The 15,571-nt window shown below is 39.9% G+C and overlaps 2 protein-coding genes across 3 annotated transcripts in view; both read right to left on the bottom strand.

The window, feature by feature from the left end:
- Positions 1 to 15,571, bottom strand: part of LOC105468643 (matrix metallopeptidase 26) — a 363,923-nt gene that overhangs the window by 146,684 nt on the left and 201,668 nt on the right. The window lies entirely within an intron of this gene.
- Positions 6,350 to 7,353, bottom strand: LOC105468652 (olfactory receptor 52R1). Its single transcript, XM_011718848.3, has one exon. It carries the CDS (start codon positions 7,351 to 7,353, stop codon positions 6,406 to 6,408), a length of 948 nt encoding a protein of 315 aa, XP_011717150.2. The 3' UTR covers positions 6,350 to 6,405.

The raw sequence follows: 15,571 nt of genomic DNA on the forward strand, positions 1-15,571 counted from the left end.
CCCAGTTGGTCCACAGCCTATGTGACCACATGTTAGGCTTCTCTATTCCTTTCCCAGAGCAACATTTACCCCTCCTGGAACAGACTTTCCCTTCCTAATGTCTTGTCCATACCTTCCTGCTGCAGAGACCGTGCACTATGATTGCCCTGTTTCTGGTGCCAAGAGAACTCCTGCTGCAAATCTGGCTTAAACATCCACTGAGCCCTTTCTACTCAGTCAGGAAACCAATTAACATGGGGAGATAGAGTGAGAAGGTATCCTGCTTCTCTTTCTTCCCTGTAGGCCTTGGTCCTTTTTTCAAAGCATGAGATTTCAAATGGAGCTGGCACATTCAAGAAGCAGAAATTGGCACAAGTAAAATTTATCTTTTATTCTCTCCCTACGGAACAGTTTTCTGCAACTTCAGGGGCATCATTAAATTGAATGACAATGTGAATTCCTCCTCAGAGTTATGTAGTCCACAACCTTTTGCTTACACATTTCTTTAAGACTTTTACCTGATTTCTTAGAGAGACTCAATTCCCACCTAGTGGCTCTGTTTATTTACTTATGTGTTTACTGTTTTCCCACCTTTTGAGTTTTTCTATTTTCTGGCTCAGAAAGAAACCCAAAGTTGCTACTTGGATTCCTTGGTTTCTGTTTCCTCATCTACAAGGTACATTTGGATGAGCTCATTTACATATTATACATGTCTTTCATGATGGCCACACTTAGGATAGACACGTGGAGAACTGAAAACCACAAACTGAGAGCCCAGCCTCATCTGGGGTAGAGAGGAAGTAAAGGGAAGGGCCATGCTCTGCAAAATCAGGCAGCACATTGCCTGGGCCTTTCTTTCCTTCCCTCTCTGGCTTTCAAACCTCTGACCTCAGTAGACAGAGTAGGAAGAGCCAGTGACTTCAGGATTTGTAGGCCAAAATTAAACATTAAAATTTTTAATGTCAAGGTGGGATAACAGGACCTCACACTCCTGCTGCCTTCAGCCTAGTCATTTTCTTGGGGAGATTTGGGCCATAGGCCTACCCACACAGCATAAACGCCAACAATAATATAAAGCAAACATTATCTGAGACAAGTCTTAATTAATTTAGAAGTTTATTTTGCCAAGGTTAAGGACATGTCAATGACACAGCCTCAGGAGGCCTTATTGACCTGTCCCAAGGTGATCAGGCTACAACTTGGTGTTATACATTTTGGGGAGACATAAGACGTCAATCAATACATGTAAGGTGTACGTTGGTTCAGTCTGGAAAGGCAGGGCAACTGAAAGTGGGGGCTTCCAGGTCACAGGCAGATTCATAGATTTTCTGACTGGCAATTGATTATTATCTAATGACCTGGAATCAATAGAATATATTGTCTGGGTTAATATAAGGAGTTGTAGAGACCAAGGTTTTATCACACAGATGAAACCTCCAGGTAGCTGGTTTCAGAGAGGACAAATTGGAAATGTTTCATATCAGACTTAAAGAGTCTGTTCTACCAGTCTTATGGTCTGTGTTGATGTTAATGGTAATGAGGCATGCCTGACTTCACCTTCTCATCATGGCTTGAACTAGATTGACAGGTTAACTTTAGAATGCCCTTAGTTGAGAGGAGGGATCCACTCAGATGGTTTGGGGGCCTAGGATTTTATTTTTGTCTTAAAATACTTAACATGCAGAGTATTGAAAGTATGTGTTTTAGGTCTTTACTGTCATGTGCCTATCACCTCCCTTGAATAGAAAGATATTGCTTCCCACATACTTATTGATGCCTCCTCTGTGTTAGGATTTGCCAACATCTGAGGTAAATAAAGCAACATTTTTCTTCATGGTGGATAAGACATAGAGGCACACACAGAGCCAGATCATTAGGATATAAAGAAGTCAGTAAGTGTGATGAGAGTAGAATGGAACATGCACTGTAGGAGGGCAGAGGTAGGGTTCTAAGGAAGACCTGTAAACTTTATCTCTACATCCCAGGCACCACGCGTTGCACTGGGTACACAGCCACTGGTCAAAAAATGCTTGTTGATTTGAGTATGAAATGTGAGCATCCTAATAGCACTGTGCTTGGTTCTGTGCAGAGTAGACATCACTGAGGAGGCATTGCCCTTTGGAAAATACTCTAGAACTGAACCCTGACATCACAGTATGATTCTGAGTAATGTTTAAAAACCACAGTAAGCTGACTTACTGGGGTCCACCTTTGAGATGTTCTATCTGGCCTCTCTTAGTCACTATGATCATAGATTTGTGTTATTTGAGGGAAGAGAGGCACTGTGGTGACTCTGCCCATTAACACATGGAAAATGGAGTCCCTCACTCAATGTACTCACTTGAGAGCTTTTGTGAATGAGTATAGACACACTCTAGGTTAGTTACGTATTTCATGTCATGGACACTGGGAATCTTCAAGTTGTAAGGAAGAGAATTGTCTATTTTCATTGATTCAGAATACCTAAGGTAGCTTACAATCATGATAGTACAACACATCTTAAATAATAGTTTCAATATTGGAGCTAAAACTGTAAAAATTCAGTATTTTGATTTTGGGTAGAAATCACACAAACTAGATGCTATGTTTGTCAGTTTCTTTCATTCCTGATTCTATCCCCATTCTCCAGCAAAATGCTGGGTGCAGAGTAATTGCTTAATATATTGCTTGAATAGGAATTTAAAATGTTACAAACATTTTAATTTTTATAAAAAGAGGTGAGCCAGAGACAATTTGCTATTTTATAACAAACCTATCTTATTTGACAATGTCTTAGTCCATTCTCGTAATGCTATGAAGAAATACCTGAGACTGGATAATTCATTTTGAAAAAGAGAGATTTAATTGGCTCACCGTTCTGCAGGCTGTGGAAGCATAACAGTTTCTGCTTCTGGGGAGGCCTTAGGAAACTTACAATCATGACGGAAGGTAAAGAGAAAGCAGGTACATCTTACATGGCCAGAGAGGAAGAAGAAAGAGTAAGAGGGGAGGTGCTACACAGTGTTAAATGACCAGATCTCATGAAAACTCACTCACTATTGCAACCAAAGGGGATGGTTCTATATCATTCATGAGAAACAGCCCCCGTGATCCAATCATTTCCCAGCTGGCTCCACCTCCAACGTTGGGGATTACAATTTGACATGAGATTTGGGTGGGGGCAAAGATTCAAACCAAATCACACAGCCTCCTTCAAAATGTTACTTCAGTGCAGACAATGAAAGGAGTCCTTAAGACTGAAAGTTCTGGCACTATAGTCAGTTTTGGGGGAGTGAGGCATGAGTATATTTGCAAATGCCAACTTTTGGACAGTACTGGAATTGTTGGGGCAATGTATCAAATCAGAAACATTCAAATTCGTTCATTCACGTGCCTTTCTTTTTTTTTTTTTCTTTTTTTTCATGTGTGTGCTAGGTTTTAGAATAAATGAGTGAGAAACAGCACTACTCTCTTATGAAAATTATATTCAAGTCATAGGGACAGATGATAGATAAATAATAAAAATTTGAGATTGTGGTAAGTGATAAGTTGGAAACAGGATACATGAATTGATAGAAAAGTTGCATGGCTCAGGAGCTGGTGAAGACAAGTGGGTGAGGAAACCTCTAGGAGAAGGTGGCATTAGTTGAGATCTGAAGGATAATAATGGGAGCCAGAATGCCCTCTAGAAGAACAACTGGGGCCACTGGAGAAATAAGAGCAAAGACTTAAGACAGACGAGCCATTGATGTGTTTGGAAGTATAAAAATAGTAGAAGGGCTAAAGCAAAGAAGAGAAGCATCACTATATTAGTAAAAGCATGTTGAAAATGTGGAATATACTGCTCAGCAAAATCAGGAAATGTACTAATATGCACAACAGCTTGAGTGAAACTTTATACACATGAAAGATGACAGACTCAAAATAATAAATCATCTATTCTTCTATTGATGTACAGTCCTAGGGCCATAAGAATTAATCTATAGTGAAAAAATCATATGGAAGTTTCCCTGGTTGAGGTGGAAGGGGGCTGACTAACTACAGTGGGGCAGGAGAAATCTTTATTAAATGATTGCAATGTTCTTCATCTTGATTGAGGAACTGGTGGCTGCACAGGTGTTAGAACTCATCAAAATGTGTATAGAAACATTAAAATGTTATCGTTGCAAGTTATACAGTAAGAAAGCTAATTTTAAAAAGAGAAAGAGAAAGAGAAATTTTCTCATTCACTAATTTACAGATAGAAAGAAATTGGTCCTTTTAACTCTGAAATTTGGGAAGGATGAAAATGCTCCTCAGAACACCCATTCTTTTGGGGGAATATCTTCAGACTTCAACATAATCTGTTTTTTTCTGGAAGAGGCAAACCTGCTCCTGAATCCACTCAAAGCACCTTAATCTAATTTTGGCTTTAGAAACAGAAGACCTTGAATTCTAGAACCTTCTTCATTGGCTTTCTCAGAAAGAGCTGTGAAAGGTTGAGAGTTCAAGTCCAATGAATTGAAAGCAAGCATGCTTTTAAAAATGGTTTAAAATGTTAATTAAAAAGAAATTACCATGAAAATATGTTATTAAAATTTCTAATAGCTTTCCTATCACCTTAAACCATACAATATATTCCGTTCAGAAGAGAAGATCTTCCTCATTCTTTCCAAAAACTTCTGCTTCATTCTGAAATCCATTGTCCTAGGGGAATAAGAAAATGTTGGAAAAGAGAGACCAACACTTCAGCTCACCTGATCCCCATTGTTAGTTAGCAGCCTGAAGAAGCTGTGATCCAGCAGCAATTTTACAACTGGATCCCTGAGCTTCGATGGATCTCAACTATGCCACTGTCTGTCATCCTCTCAGATTGTCCATCCTATCTCACTAAACTTTGGCACTGAATTAATCCCTTACCTGTGTTTCTGTTGTTATTTTCATGACTTTTTCCCATACTAAAATTAAACATTCTCAATTGAGGATATTTTTTAAAAATACACTAAGGCCCAAAAAGAAAATGAAAATATTACAAGCCTCACTACTCAGAATAGTTTTTACTTTGATTTGGATGTATTTCTTGAATCTCTTTTTGTGTATATGCATTCCATTTTAGAATTGGCATCAAGTCTTAAAGACAATTCTTTATCTTTTTTCTAAACATAACATATCTTCATCACTTACTACATCTTTAGATACTTGTTGAAAATGTCAGATATTAAAAGGCATCTAATATTCAATTGCACATTGATTCATCTGGTTTCTTACAGGACAATATATATACGTTTTAATTATACTTTGAGTTCTAGGGTACATGTGCACAACATGCAGGTTTGTTACATATGTATACATGTGCCATGTTGGTGTGCTGAACCCATTAACTCATCATTTGCATTAGGTATATCTTCTAATGCTACCCCTCACCCCTCTCCCCTCCCCCCTCCCCCCCACAATAGGACCTGGTGTGTGATGTTCCCTTTCCTGTGTCCAAGTGATCTCATTGTTCAATTCCCACCTATGAGTGAGAATATGCGGCATTCGGTTTTCTGTTCTTGCGATAGTTTCCTGAGAATTATGGTTTCCAGCTGCATCCATGTCCCTACAAAGGACACGAACTTATCCTTTTTTATGGCTGCATAGTATTCCATGGTGTATATGTGCCACATTTTCTTAATCCATTCTGTCACTGATGGACATTTGGGTTGATTCCAAGTCTTTGCTATTGTGAATAGTGCTGCAATAAACACATGTGTGCATGTGTCTTTATAGCAGCATGACTTATATTCCTTTGGGTATATACCCAGTAATGGAATGTGTAGGAAGAATCAATACTGTGAAAATGGCCATACTGCCCAAGGCAATTTATAGATTCAGTGCCATCCCCATTAAGCTACCAATGACTTTCTTCACATGATTGGAAAAAACAGGACAATATTTGACTGGTTTTCTGTTGGGTTTTTATGCATAATGATTTTATACATTACTTTGTACAGGTTTTTGCTTCCAAAATTTTGATTATCAGAGGGGAAATTGCATATATAGATATAGATATATAGATACATATAGAGAGAATACTTTTTAACTATTTTATTTACATTTCTAAATTTCTTTTAAACGAAGTGCACTAAGTTGTACTCCTACCAGTAGTGTAAATAATGTTTTTACCTTAATCATCTGTGAAAGGTGACATTTTTTTAAAAAACATTCACTGACTTAATAGGTGAAAATATTCTTATTATTTTCTTGTGATGATGAACTAAGGTCAACAAAGTTTTTATGGCATGTCTCAGAAATCTCTTGCCCTGGGCATCCTGAAATTGTTGCTTTTGTTTCTGGAGGGTTATCTACCTCCGGATCAACTGTTTACAGAGCTGACTCACTTATGGTAAGTAATAGTCTGAAAAATATTCGTTTATGTCCCTAGATCAGTGGTACAATTTAAGTGGTGGTCATTTTGTGACCCTTGACTCAAGGGACGTTTCCACAACATCCTTGGGTAACTCTGTCCCTGATCTGTTTGGTTCTAACTCTGTAAATGATGGGGTTGAGCATGGGAGGTACCAGCAGATAGAGATTAGCAAACAGGATATGTACCACTCGGGGCACATGATGACCAAAGCGGTGGGTGAGGAAAGAAAAAAGGGCTGGGATATAAAAAGCCAAGATGACACAGATATGGGAGGCACATGTGCTAAAAGCTTTGAGGTGGGCTTCACCTGAAGGCAACTGAAGCACAGCTCTCAAAATCATCATGTGTGACATACCTATGACAGTCATATCAAAGCCAGCCACAGAGAAGGCCACAAAGAGTCTATACCCACAATTTATGCTTGTATCAGCACACACCAACTTCAGCACAGCCATGTGCTCACAGTATGACTGGGGAATGGCTTGGTGTTGGCAGAAAGGCATCCTAGACACCATGAAGCAGAAGAGGCTCACCCACAGCAGCCCTCTCAGCATCACGACGGTCCCCAGTTCAATCATGACCGATGGGGTTATGAGGCTAGAGTGTCGGAGTGGGAAGCAGATGGCCACATGGCGATCCAGGGCCATAGCCATGAGCACCCCAGACTCCATAAAAGAAAAGGCATGGATGAAGAACACCTGGATGAGGCAGGCATGGTACTCAATCTCATGAGCATGAAACCAGAATATGACCAACATCTTAGGTTGGGTGGAGGAGGAGAGGACCAGGTCAGTGATAGCCAGCATGGCCAGAAAGAGGTACATGGGCTTATGCAGGGTGTGGTCAATTCTGATTATGTGGAGGAGAGTGATATTTCCAACAACAGCCACAGCATGCATGGCAGAGAACGGAAAGGCAATCCAAAACTGGAAACTCTCCCGGCCTGGGATTCCAAGCAGGGTGAACGACCCAGGATGAGAAGAGCTGTTCCCTGAAGCCAGCACCATGGGCTGGTTAATATGTTCTCCATTGGGAAAGTGATCTACTCTCTGCAAATAGGAATCAAAACAAGTGTTATTATTGATATGCCTTTGGATGGGACAATTGGGTAATAGGGCAATTGAGTTTAAAGATAAGGTGGGATAATTTCAACCTTTTTTTTTTATAAATAAAATCTTGCAACATAAAATGATACTATTCTTTATTTTATATATATATATATATCATTCAAAATAGGGTAGAACAAAATGTGATCGCTGCAAGTACAGTTGTTTTTCAAGCATCAATGTTTTCTTGAAAGAGAATCTATTAAGGAAAAAAATCATGACAAATAACGTCATAGTAATTCTTTTCCTTCTATTCTTTAAAACTGACAGCTGATATTATCAACGTTTTGCACAAGTCTTATTTATCCCTCTGTTAAGCTGCTCGGACAACTTGTCAGGCTAGGAAGCCAGTGTGGCTTCAATGCTTATAGAAATTTATGTATTGATGTTGAGTTAGCTTAAGGGCAGTTACCATAAGGGCTTGGGCTGAAGGATAAATTACTGGTCAATTACGTACCTGTAATTCAATATTTTATCCTTAGTGTAGGCCCCCCCTAAATTAGTGGTTAGCAAAGTTTTTCTGTAAAAAGTCAGATCATAAAAATTTGAGGAATTTTTAGCTACACAGTCTTAGTTACAACATATCAATTTAGCTACGGTGGTGTAAAACCATCCATAGTCAATATATAAATGAGTGAGTATGGTTGAATTCCAATAAAAATTTACTTACAAAAATAAACTCCAAAGAGGATTTAGTCTACAGGCTGTAGTTTGCCAGCCTCCATCCTAGATAGTAAATTTTTCATGAACTCTGCCCTGAACCCTACACTACACATAGTATCTTTGTGCTTGGTACAGGGCAGGAGTTTAATTTTTAAAATCCTTAGAGAAAATAACAAATAAATATCATTATTCAATAGACTCATGATTGGATTAACAATATCCTAATGTTCTGATAAAATCCAATTGACCTTACCTTGATGCTGTGTCCAAAAGAAAGTAATGTTCATTTCTCCTTCTAAATGTTGCACTGCTGTGTGAATGCCACCCTCTGGTGTGCACTTGCTTTACCTGGGTTACTTCTACCCACTGATTCCTGTGGTGACTACTTTCTACCTCAGAATTGATGGCACAAAGCTCACTTGGTTCTTACGCACTACCTTTTCACTATTTAAATTCAGTTGTTCTGTGTTTTGATTGAAATCCTTAGTTCTTACCTCCTTCAAAGGAAGAGGCAAGAAGAGTATCCCTTCCAATGCTCCTTAACAAATTGCCTTTGGGAACTTACAGATGTTTCATTCCCTAGACCAAATGGTTCCTTAAAAGGGCCTCATAATGCCAAAGAGGGCTTGCTTCTTTCTAATTTTCCCAAGATTTATAACAGCATGAGATAAATGGGACTCTGACTTCCTAAGTTTTGCTCTAAACCTGAAGCTTGACCATCCTATTAAGATAATAGCTGTAGGTTTGCTCAAGGCAAATACTTCTATGTAAGCTATGGTGAAAATTGAAAGCCACATATTATATAGGGTCCAGGCACTCTGTTCTATCCCTTCTGTCTGGTCTGGTCTTCCCAAACTTCTTTATATATTCTGTTTGAGCCAGGGAATTTCCTTCCACCTGCCCTTTTCCTCTTGTGTGTCACCGTCTACTTGTGAGAACACACTTCCGCAGGCTCGGGGCACTTGGAGAAACACACTCAGACCATTCTCATTGTTGCACCAGGCAATGTAAGAGGTGCTGGTTAAAGGTGCAATTTATCAAATTGTACAATTATCTCTGAGTCATTGTACAAGGAATGACTATGTTTCAAGATACAGCACTGCAGGCTTTTAAGTTTTATTGTATCTAACGTACACAAAACCTCTGTATCTTCACTTTACAATGAGAAAAATAGGCTTCAGTGACATAATTTGCCCAAGGCCACACAATGAGTTAGTGTCTGGATGCACAACTGCACAGCCAGTGCTCTTAGTGGTACTCATGCCACCTGTGCTAGAAAACGATTAATTGGGGCACACACCCGAGTTGGGGAAAGCAGAGATTGCTGCCCTATCATGACAAAGAGACATGAAGAGGGCATTCCCAACTGCATGCTGAATTAGAGGCAGATCTGAATTTGCACCCAGGACCCCTGCTACTTCACTGGACTGGAGCCTCTAGCACAGTCTCCAGTTTGGCCTCCCGGCATCTCTGGGTGTGTGCTGCTTTCTCTGGGACGATGTCTTTATTAGCTTCTGCTCATGAGACTAAATGGAGAATTCTCCTGTTCTATGCCCGCTTTAGAGGCTGGTGAGTCTTTCAACTACTTGCAAACTACAGCCCTTGCAAAAACCAGTTACTGTCTTCTGCTTTACTCCTTCCCCAGTCTCCTTAATGGCCTTTTCATAGAGCCCCATGAAGTGATGCCTCTCAGCCTTCCTCATTTCATTCTGCTGACTCTGAATTTCTGCTCTCCAATTTTCTTTTCTTGGTGGACAATGGACAAGCAGAAGTGCCCTGTGACTCAAGACCAAATTGGGAGATGGGGACCCTTGCCAAGCACCTCCCTTTTCTTTCTCCACTTTTCTCTGCTGACCCATGGAATCTAATGCCTTCACTGTTAAAAGTTCCCTTGTCTTTCTTTTCTCATAGACTTGCAGACTTAATAGAGTTAATGCTACAAGTCATGTGGAGTGGGCAGAGAGCTAACCAATCCTTGGCCATTTTTGTCTAGTGTGTGGGGTTTTTAAATATGGGAAGCACAGGTAATGAGCCTACTGCTGCTTTGAGAAATTGAAATGTACATTCTCTAAAAGGTAGGAAAAGATGAACAATATAATTTCCCTTCTTGCCCAACTCTCCTTCCTCCCCTACAGTGCTATTTTTTTTTTTTTATTTTTGACAGGCTAGAAATCTTATGAGCCTAATGCATACTGAGAGCTGAAATGCCTTGTCCTTTTCAAATATTGTAGCCCCACTGATCACACTTTGGACTTCAGATTCAAGCTTGCTGTTTTCTAAAATAAAATCAACTTGTAAATCTTTGTGTACCTTTCGTTTAAGAAATTGGTTCTAAGAACCATCTTCTCTCACAGAGTAGAATTCAACTTTTATCTGTGATAATGAGTTCGAGTCCCAAGAAAGTACTCACAGTCTCTGCTGGACTTCAATTACTGCACCCATTATGTGGAACTAAATACAGGCATCTGTCAGGGTGTTGCTCAAGTCAGAGAAGGGATAAAGGATAAAATAAACTGAGATCTGCTTAGAAATAGCTTCAGGGAAATTCAAACTCTGTTTTCTCACTGAAGTATCTGAAACTAAAACCAATAATACTGGATCAGGGTAACGCTCAAAACCAAACTCCTTCTTGGAGTATTTTTGTGTGGAGGCAGTATTCCTACCTTTCTAGGCTTGCCCTGGAGGACACAGTGGGAGCACCGAGTCTTCTCCCATTCTCAGAATGAAGCTCAATGGCCATTGATCTCTAGACCTGAAGCTCCCAGTGAGTCAGGCCATTTTGCACAGTTTCTCGCCTTCCTGCTTCTTAGTGTTCCATAAGTCATACTGCTTTCTGGGAAGTGAAGAGGTGGCTGAGGCACAGGGATCCACTTGCCCTGAGTTCTACTGTATCTTTGACCAAGTACAGCATGCTCATAAGCAGTTCTAAAAAGTTTCTTGGATTCAGCCTATGTCAGAGACCTCAGATCAGGACCTATTCAAAGAACTAGGTCTGTCCTTTCACTTCCCCCAAGCATCAGATCTACCACTCTCCCTGAGCTTGCTGCCTCATATCTACACCAGCCTCCTCTGAGAATGAAGACTAAAGCTAGAAGTGTTAACCCTTACATTTCCTCTCTCCTCTGCATGCACAAATGAAAAGGCAGGATATTTGAATGCTCAGAAATGTGCAAGAAATTTTAATACTACATGAGTGTGAGTTTGTCTATATATGCATGTATTTTTAGTGCAAGTATGTATATTTACAATTGAAGGGATATTTTGTGCAATATGAAAGTGTGCTGATATATCATGTAAATTGTGTGTATCTGACAGATATGTGCATCAGGGACTGGATTTGCATGTGAGTGTGAGCATGTGTATGAATAAGCATGTCTGTGTACAAAAGTATGAGTAGTCATTTGCTATCAATATGCATAATTAGTGTGCTACCATCATACTGTGCATTCAAGGTCACTAAGTGTGCAGGCTTTGTGAAGGCACATGCCCAGCTACATACCTGATGTGTGAGGTTGAACATCATGTGTATACATATTAGTATGCCTATTTAATGAATGTGGGGTTCATAAGGATGTGCAGCATTTCTTGGTGCATGAGGGTTTACTGAGGTAGCAATTGTTCCAAGGCCCCTCAAATCTGAGTGGGTCATTATACAAACAGGCAATGGCAATTCCAATGGAGATCATGCCACAGTCAGTTCTGAAAATTTGTGAGGCTGGAAGGCTCTCTTTGCTCAGTCTGAACAGTTGAAGCTTATATAGAGCTTTCTCTGTCTCAATCACCAAATAGGGTCCTGTTGGTATTAAAATATTTAATTTTTGTCAACACTTTCTGATTTCATTTAAATCTCATGATTGATTAGATGTCTAAAAATTTGATAAAGGAGTATTTAAAACCCTTATTTGAAAAGGGTGCAAAGCAGTCAGACTTCAGAATATGCAGCTTACAAAATACAAAACCCAACATACATCTAAAGAGAGAAAAATACACAAAAACTACCAAGGTTATCAGCTTTACATTAATGTTTTTGTGGTAGGATTGTGATCATCATAGTCACAAAGTTAATGATACATTTTCATATATCAGCCTACAAAATCTGGAATACAATTGTTCTTGCTAGAGAGTCCAGGTTACAGGGAATAGTCAAGATTTTATTATTTTAGAGATCTGGATGGCATTGGTCATAGGAATTTTTGGTTTATCTCTGGTTGCAAATTATTTTTCTGTAGTTGTTGTTTTTGACTTCTATTTATGAAATCCTCAGTATAATGAAAGCAGAACCAAGTTCAGGTCCTTTTACTTTCTTTCTTTCTTCTTCATTTCTTTTAGAGTGACTTTTCCCCCAAAACAGAATGTGACCTCTTGAGTAAGACCTGCATTTCCTCATCTGACCCTTCCCCTCTTTCAAATGGAACAGTGACTCCAAGCAGACATGACATTCAGGCTCTTTGGAAAGTACTTCTCAGTTCAAGCACACTGCTTTTCAAGTTCAGTAGGGAAAGGCAGGCTAAAAAAGAGTGTGTAGTAGAAAGGTCAATCTTCCTGATTGGCCCTTCTAGAAGCCCCTCATCATTTGAGTCTTTCCAAAGCTGGTACCTCTGCAAGATGCTTTGGGGACTAGGAATCTGACTCACAGCCCTGTGCTGAAGCCCAGTCTCCATTGGGATGTACAAGGAATTCTGAGAAGTATTGAGAGTCCCAGTAAAGGTTGGTTACAATAAACTTAAAGTCTCTTCAGTCTGTAATTGCAGGGTTACAAGAGCAGGACAAGAAGGATATTTAGAAAAGACGTTTCAATGAAAGAATAGGTTGTTGAGGATGTTAACATGAGAATTCTGGAACACTTCAATAAATATATGTAGAAACCTGGGCCGCAGCCTCGGAGTTCTTATATCCTCACTTTTTTTGACCTCCATCTGCAAAATACATTAGTCAATCATGTATGGACATGGCATGGACCTTGCCAAAGCTTAGAGATACTTTTTGAGCATCTTTTCATTTAACAACAGCATCCATTTTTCTAGTTCTTTTATTCATCCCATGTTATTCCACATAATCCATTACTTACATATGTATATCAATTTACATATGATATACAACATTAAGTTTATTATATTACATAGACTTATATAATATAGGTATTATGTACAAAGAATTAAATATAACATGTATGTATGTGTGTGTGTATATATAGATATATATCCTTCAATCTTCTTTTCTCTTAAAATCCTTCATATAAAATTAGTACTTATAGTCCATCATTCCAGTCATACTAATATAAATAACCTTGATATCTATTTTTCTATCACAACTACCATACAAAATGTTATACTTTGGTATCCCTGTACCACTGAGCAACTGCTAGAAATAATAACACAAAATATCAGGTTGTTACTGCTGCAAGTTCATAGTACCCAACCTCATGTGGGTTTTCAAAATACCTCACAATATGTTTGCATTTATCTTTCTTTATTGAGGAGGGACACAATAATATACTGACCTCCCTGGATGCGTGTATTTGTCCCCTAAGCTAAAGGAAGGATATTTTGTTGCTTCTGTGTCTCATCAGGAAGCAGAATTCCCAGGTCTGATATAGAAGATTAAGCCTCCTCAGTTTTGATCTGTGCATGTGTAAAATGAGATGACTTTTGCTTGCCTCATTTCTTCTTACTTGCCTAAGTATGGTGCCCTCATCATCATTTTCTCCACCATCTAGGCTGAGTTACCACATTTATGTAGGGAAACCAAATCTGGTTAGAGGGGAAATATCTAGGTCTATGCTGTGCCTTTCACTAATTTCAAAGAGAATCTTGTTGATGTCAACATTGTAGTGAAGGTCTTAGTCATTGCCAGCAAACAAAAGTAAAATTTACATGTCCTGATTAGACAGTTATCCTCTTCCCCAACCCCTCCAAATTTATATGTTGATGGCCTAAGCCTCAGTTCCTCAGAGTATGACCTTACTTAGGGTCATGGCAGATATAATTAGCTAAATTAAAAAGAGGTCATACTGGAGTATAGTGAGATCCTAATCCAACATTCTTTATACAAGAATCCAAGTTCTTGTATAAAGGGGAAATTTGATCACAGATATACACACACATGTGGATGTCATGTGGACAAGGCAGAGATCAAGATGATGCATCTATAAGCCAAGGTTTCCAGCAAACCACCAGAAGGTAAGTGAGAGGTGTAAAACAGATTCTCTATCACAGCTGACAATAGGAGCCAAATGTGCAGATACCTTGACAGTGGGCTTCTAGCCTCTAGAACTGTGACACAATAAATTCTGGTTGTTAAATACACGCTTGTAATACTCTATTATGGCAGTCCTAACAAACTAATTCCATTTTGTCATGTAACATAACATATTCACAGTTTCCAAATTAAGTCATGAATCTCTGAAAGGCTGTTATTCTATCTACCACAGGCCCTGATTTTTAAAGTGAAAAGTGAGCATCAGGGAGCTAAGGTAGAAGCCAGTCTGAAAGACTTCAGTTAATGTGGAAACTACTTCTTGATGTTTTTCACCACTGCAAAGACCAAAACTCTGGTTATGGAATATTGTATAAAAGAGTCACAGTCTATGCCAGATGTGGTGGCTCATGCCTGTAATCCCAACACTTTGGAAGGCCAAGGCATTGGACCCCAGGAGACCATCCTGGGCAATATAGTAAGACACTCGATCTGTGCCAAGATGACTGAATAGAAACAGCTCCAGCCTCCAGCTCCCAGTGTGAGCAACACAGCAGATGGGTAATTTCTGCATTTCCAACTGAAGTATCAGGTTCATCTCACTGGGGTGTGTTGGACAGTGGGGGCAGGACAGTGGGTGCAGCCCATTGAGAGCCAAAGCAGGGCAAGGCATCGCCTCACCCGGGAAGTGCAAGGGGGAAGGGAATTCCCTTTCCTAGCCAAGGGAAACTGTGACACACAACACCTGGAAAATCGGATCACTCCCACTCTAATACTGCACTTTACCAAGGGTCTTAGCAAATGACACAGCAGGAGATTATATCCCACACCTGGCTCAGAGGGTCCCATGCCCACAAAGCCTCCCTCATTGCTAGCACAGCAGTCTGAGATCTAACAGCAGGGCAGCAGCGAGGCTGGGGGAGGGGTGCCTGCCATTGCTGAGGCTTAAGTAGGTAAACAAAGTGGCTGGGAAGCTCCAACTGGGTGGAGCCCACTGAAGCTCAAGGAGGCCTGCCTGCCTCTGTAGACTCCACCTCTGGGGATAGGGCATAGCCAAACAAAAGGCAGCAGAAACCTCTGCAGATGTAAATGTCCATGTCTGACAGCTTATAGAGAGTAGTGACAGCTTGAAGAGAATAGTGGTTTTCCCAGCATGGAGTTTGAGATCTGAGACCGGACAAATTGTCTGCTCAAGTGGGTCCCTGACCCCCAAGTAGCCTAACTGGGAGACATCCCCCACTAGGGGCACACTGATATGTCA

This window comes from Macaca nemestrina, chromosome 12 (genome assembly GCF_043159975.1).
Source record: "Macaca nemestrina isolate mMacNem1 chromosome 12, mMacNem.hap1, whole genome shotgun sequence".
Taxonomy (NCBI): Eukaryota; Metazoa; Chordata; class Mammalia; order Primates; family Cercopithecidae; genus Macaca; species Macaca nemestrina.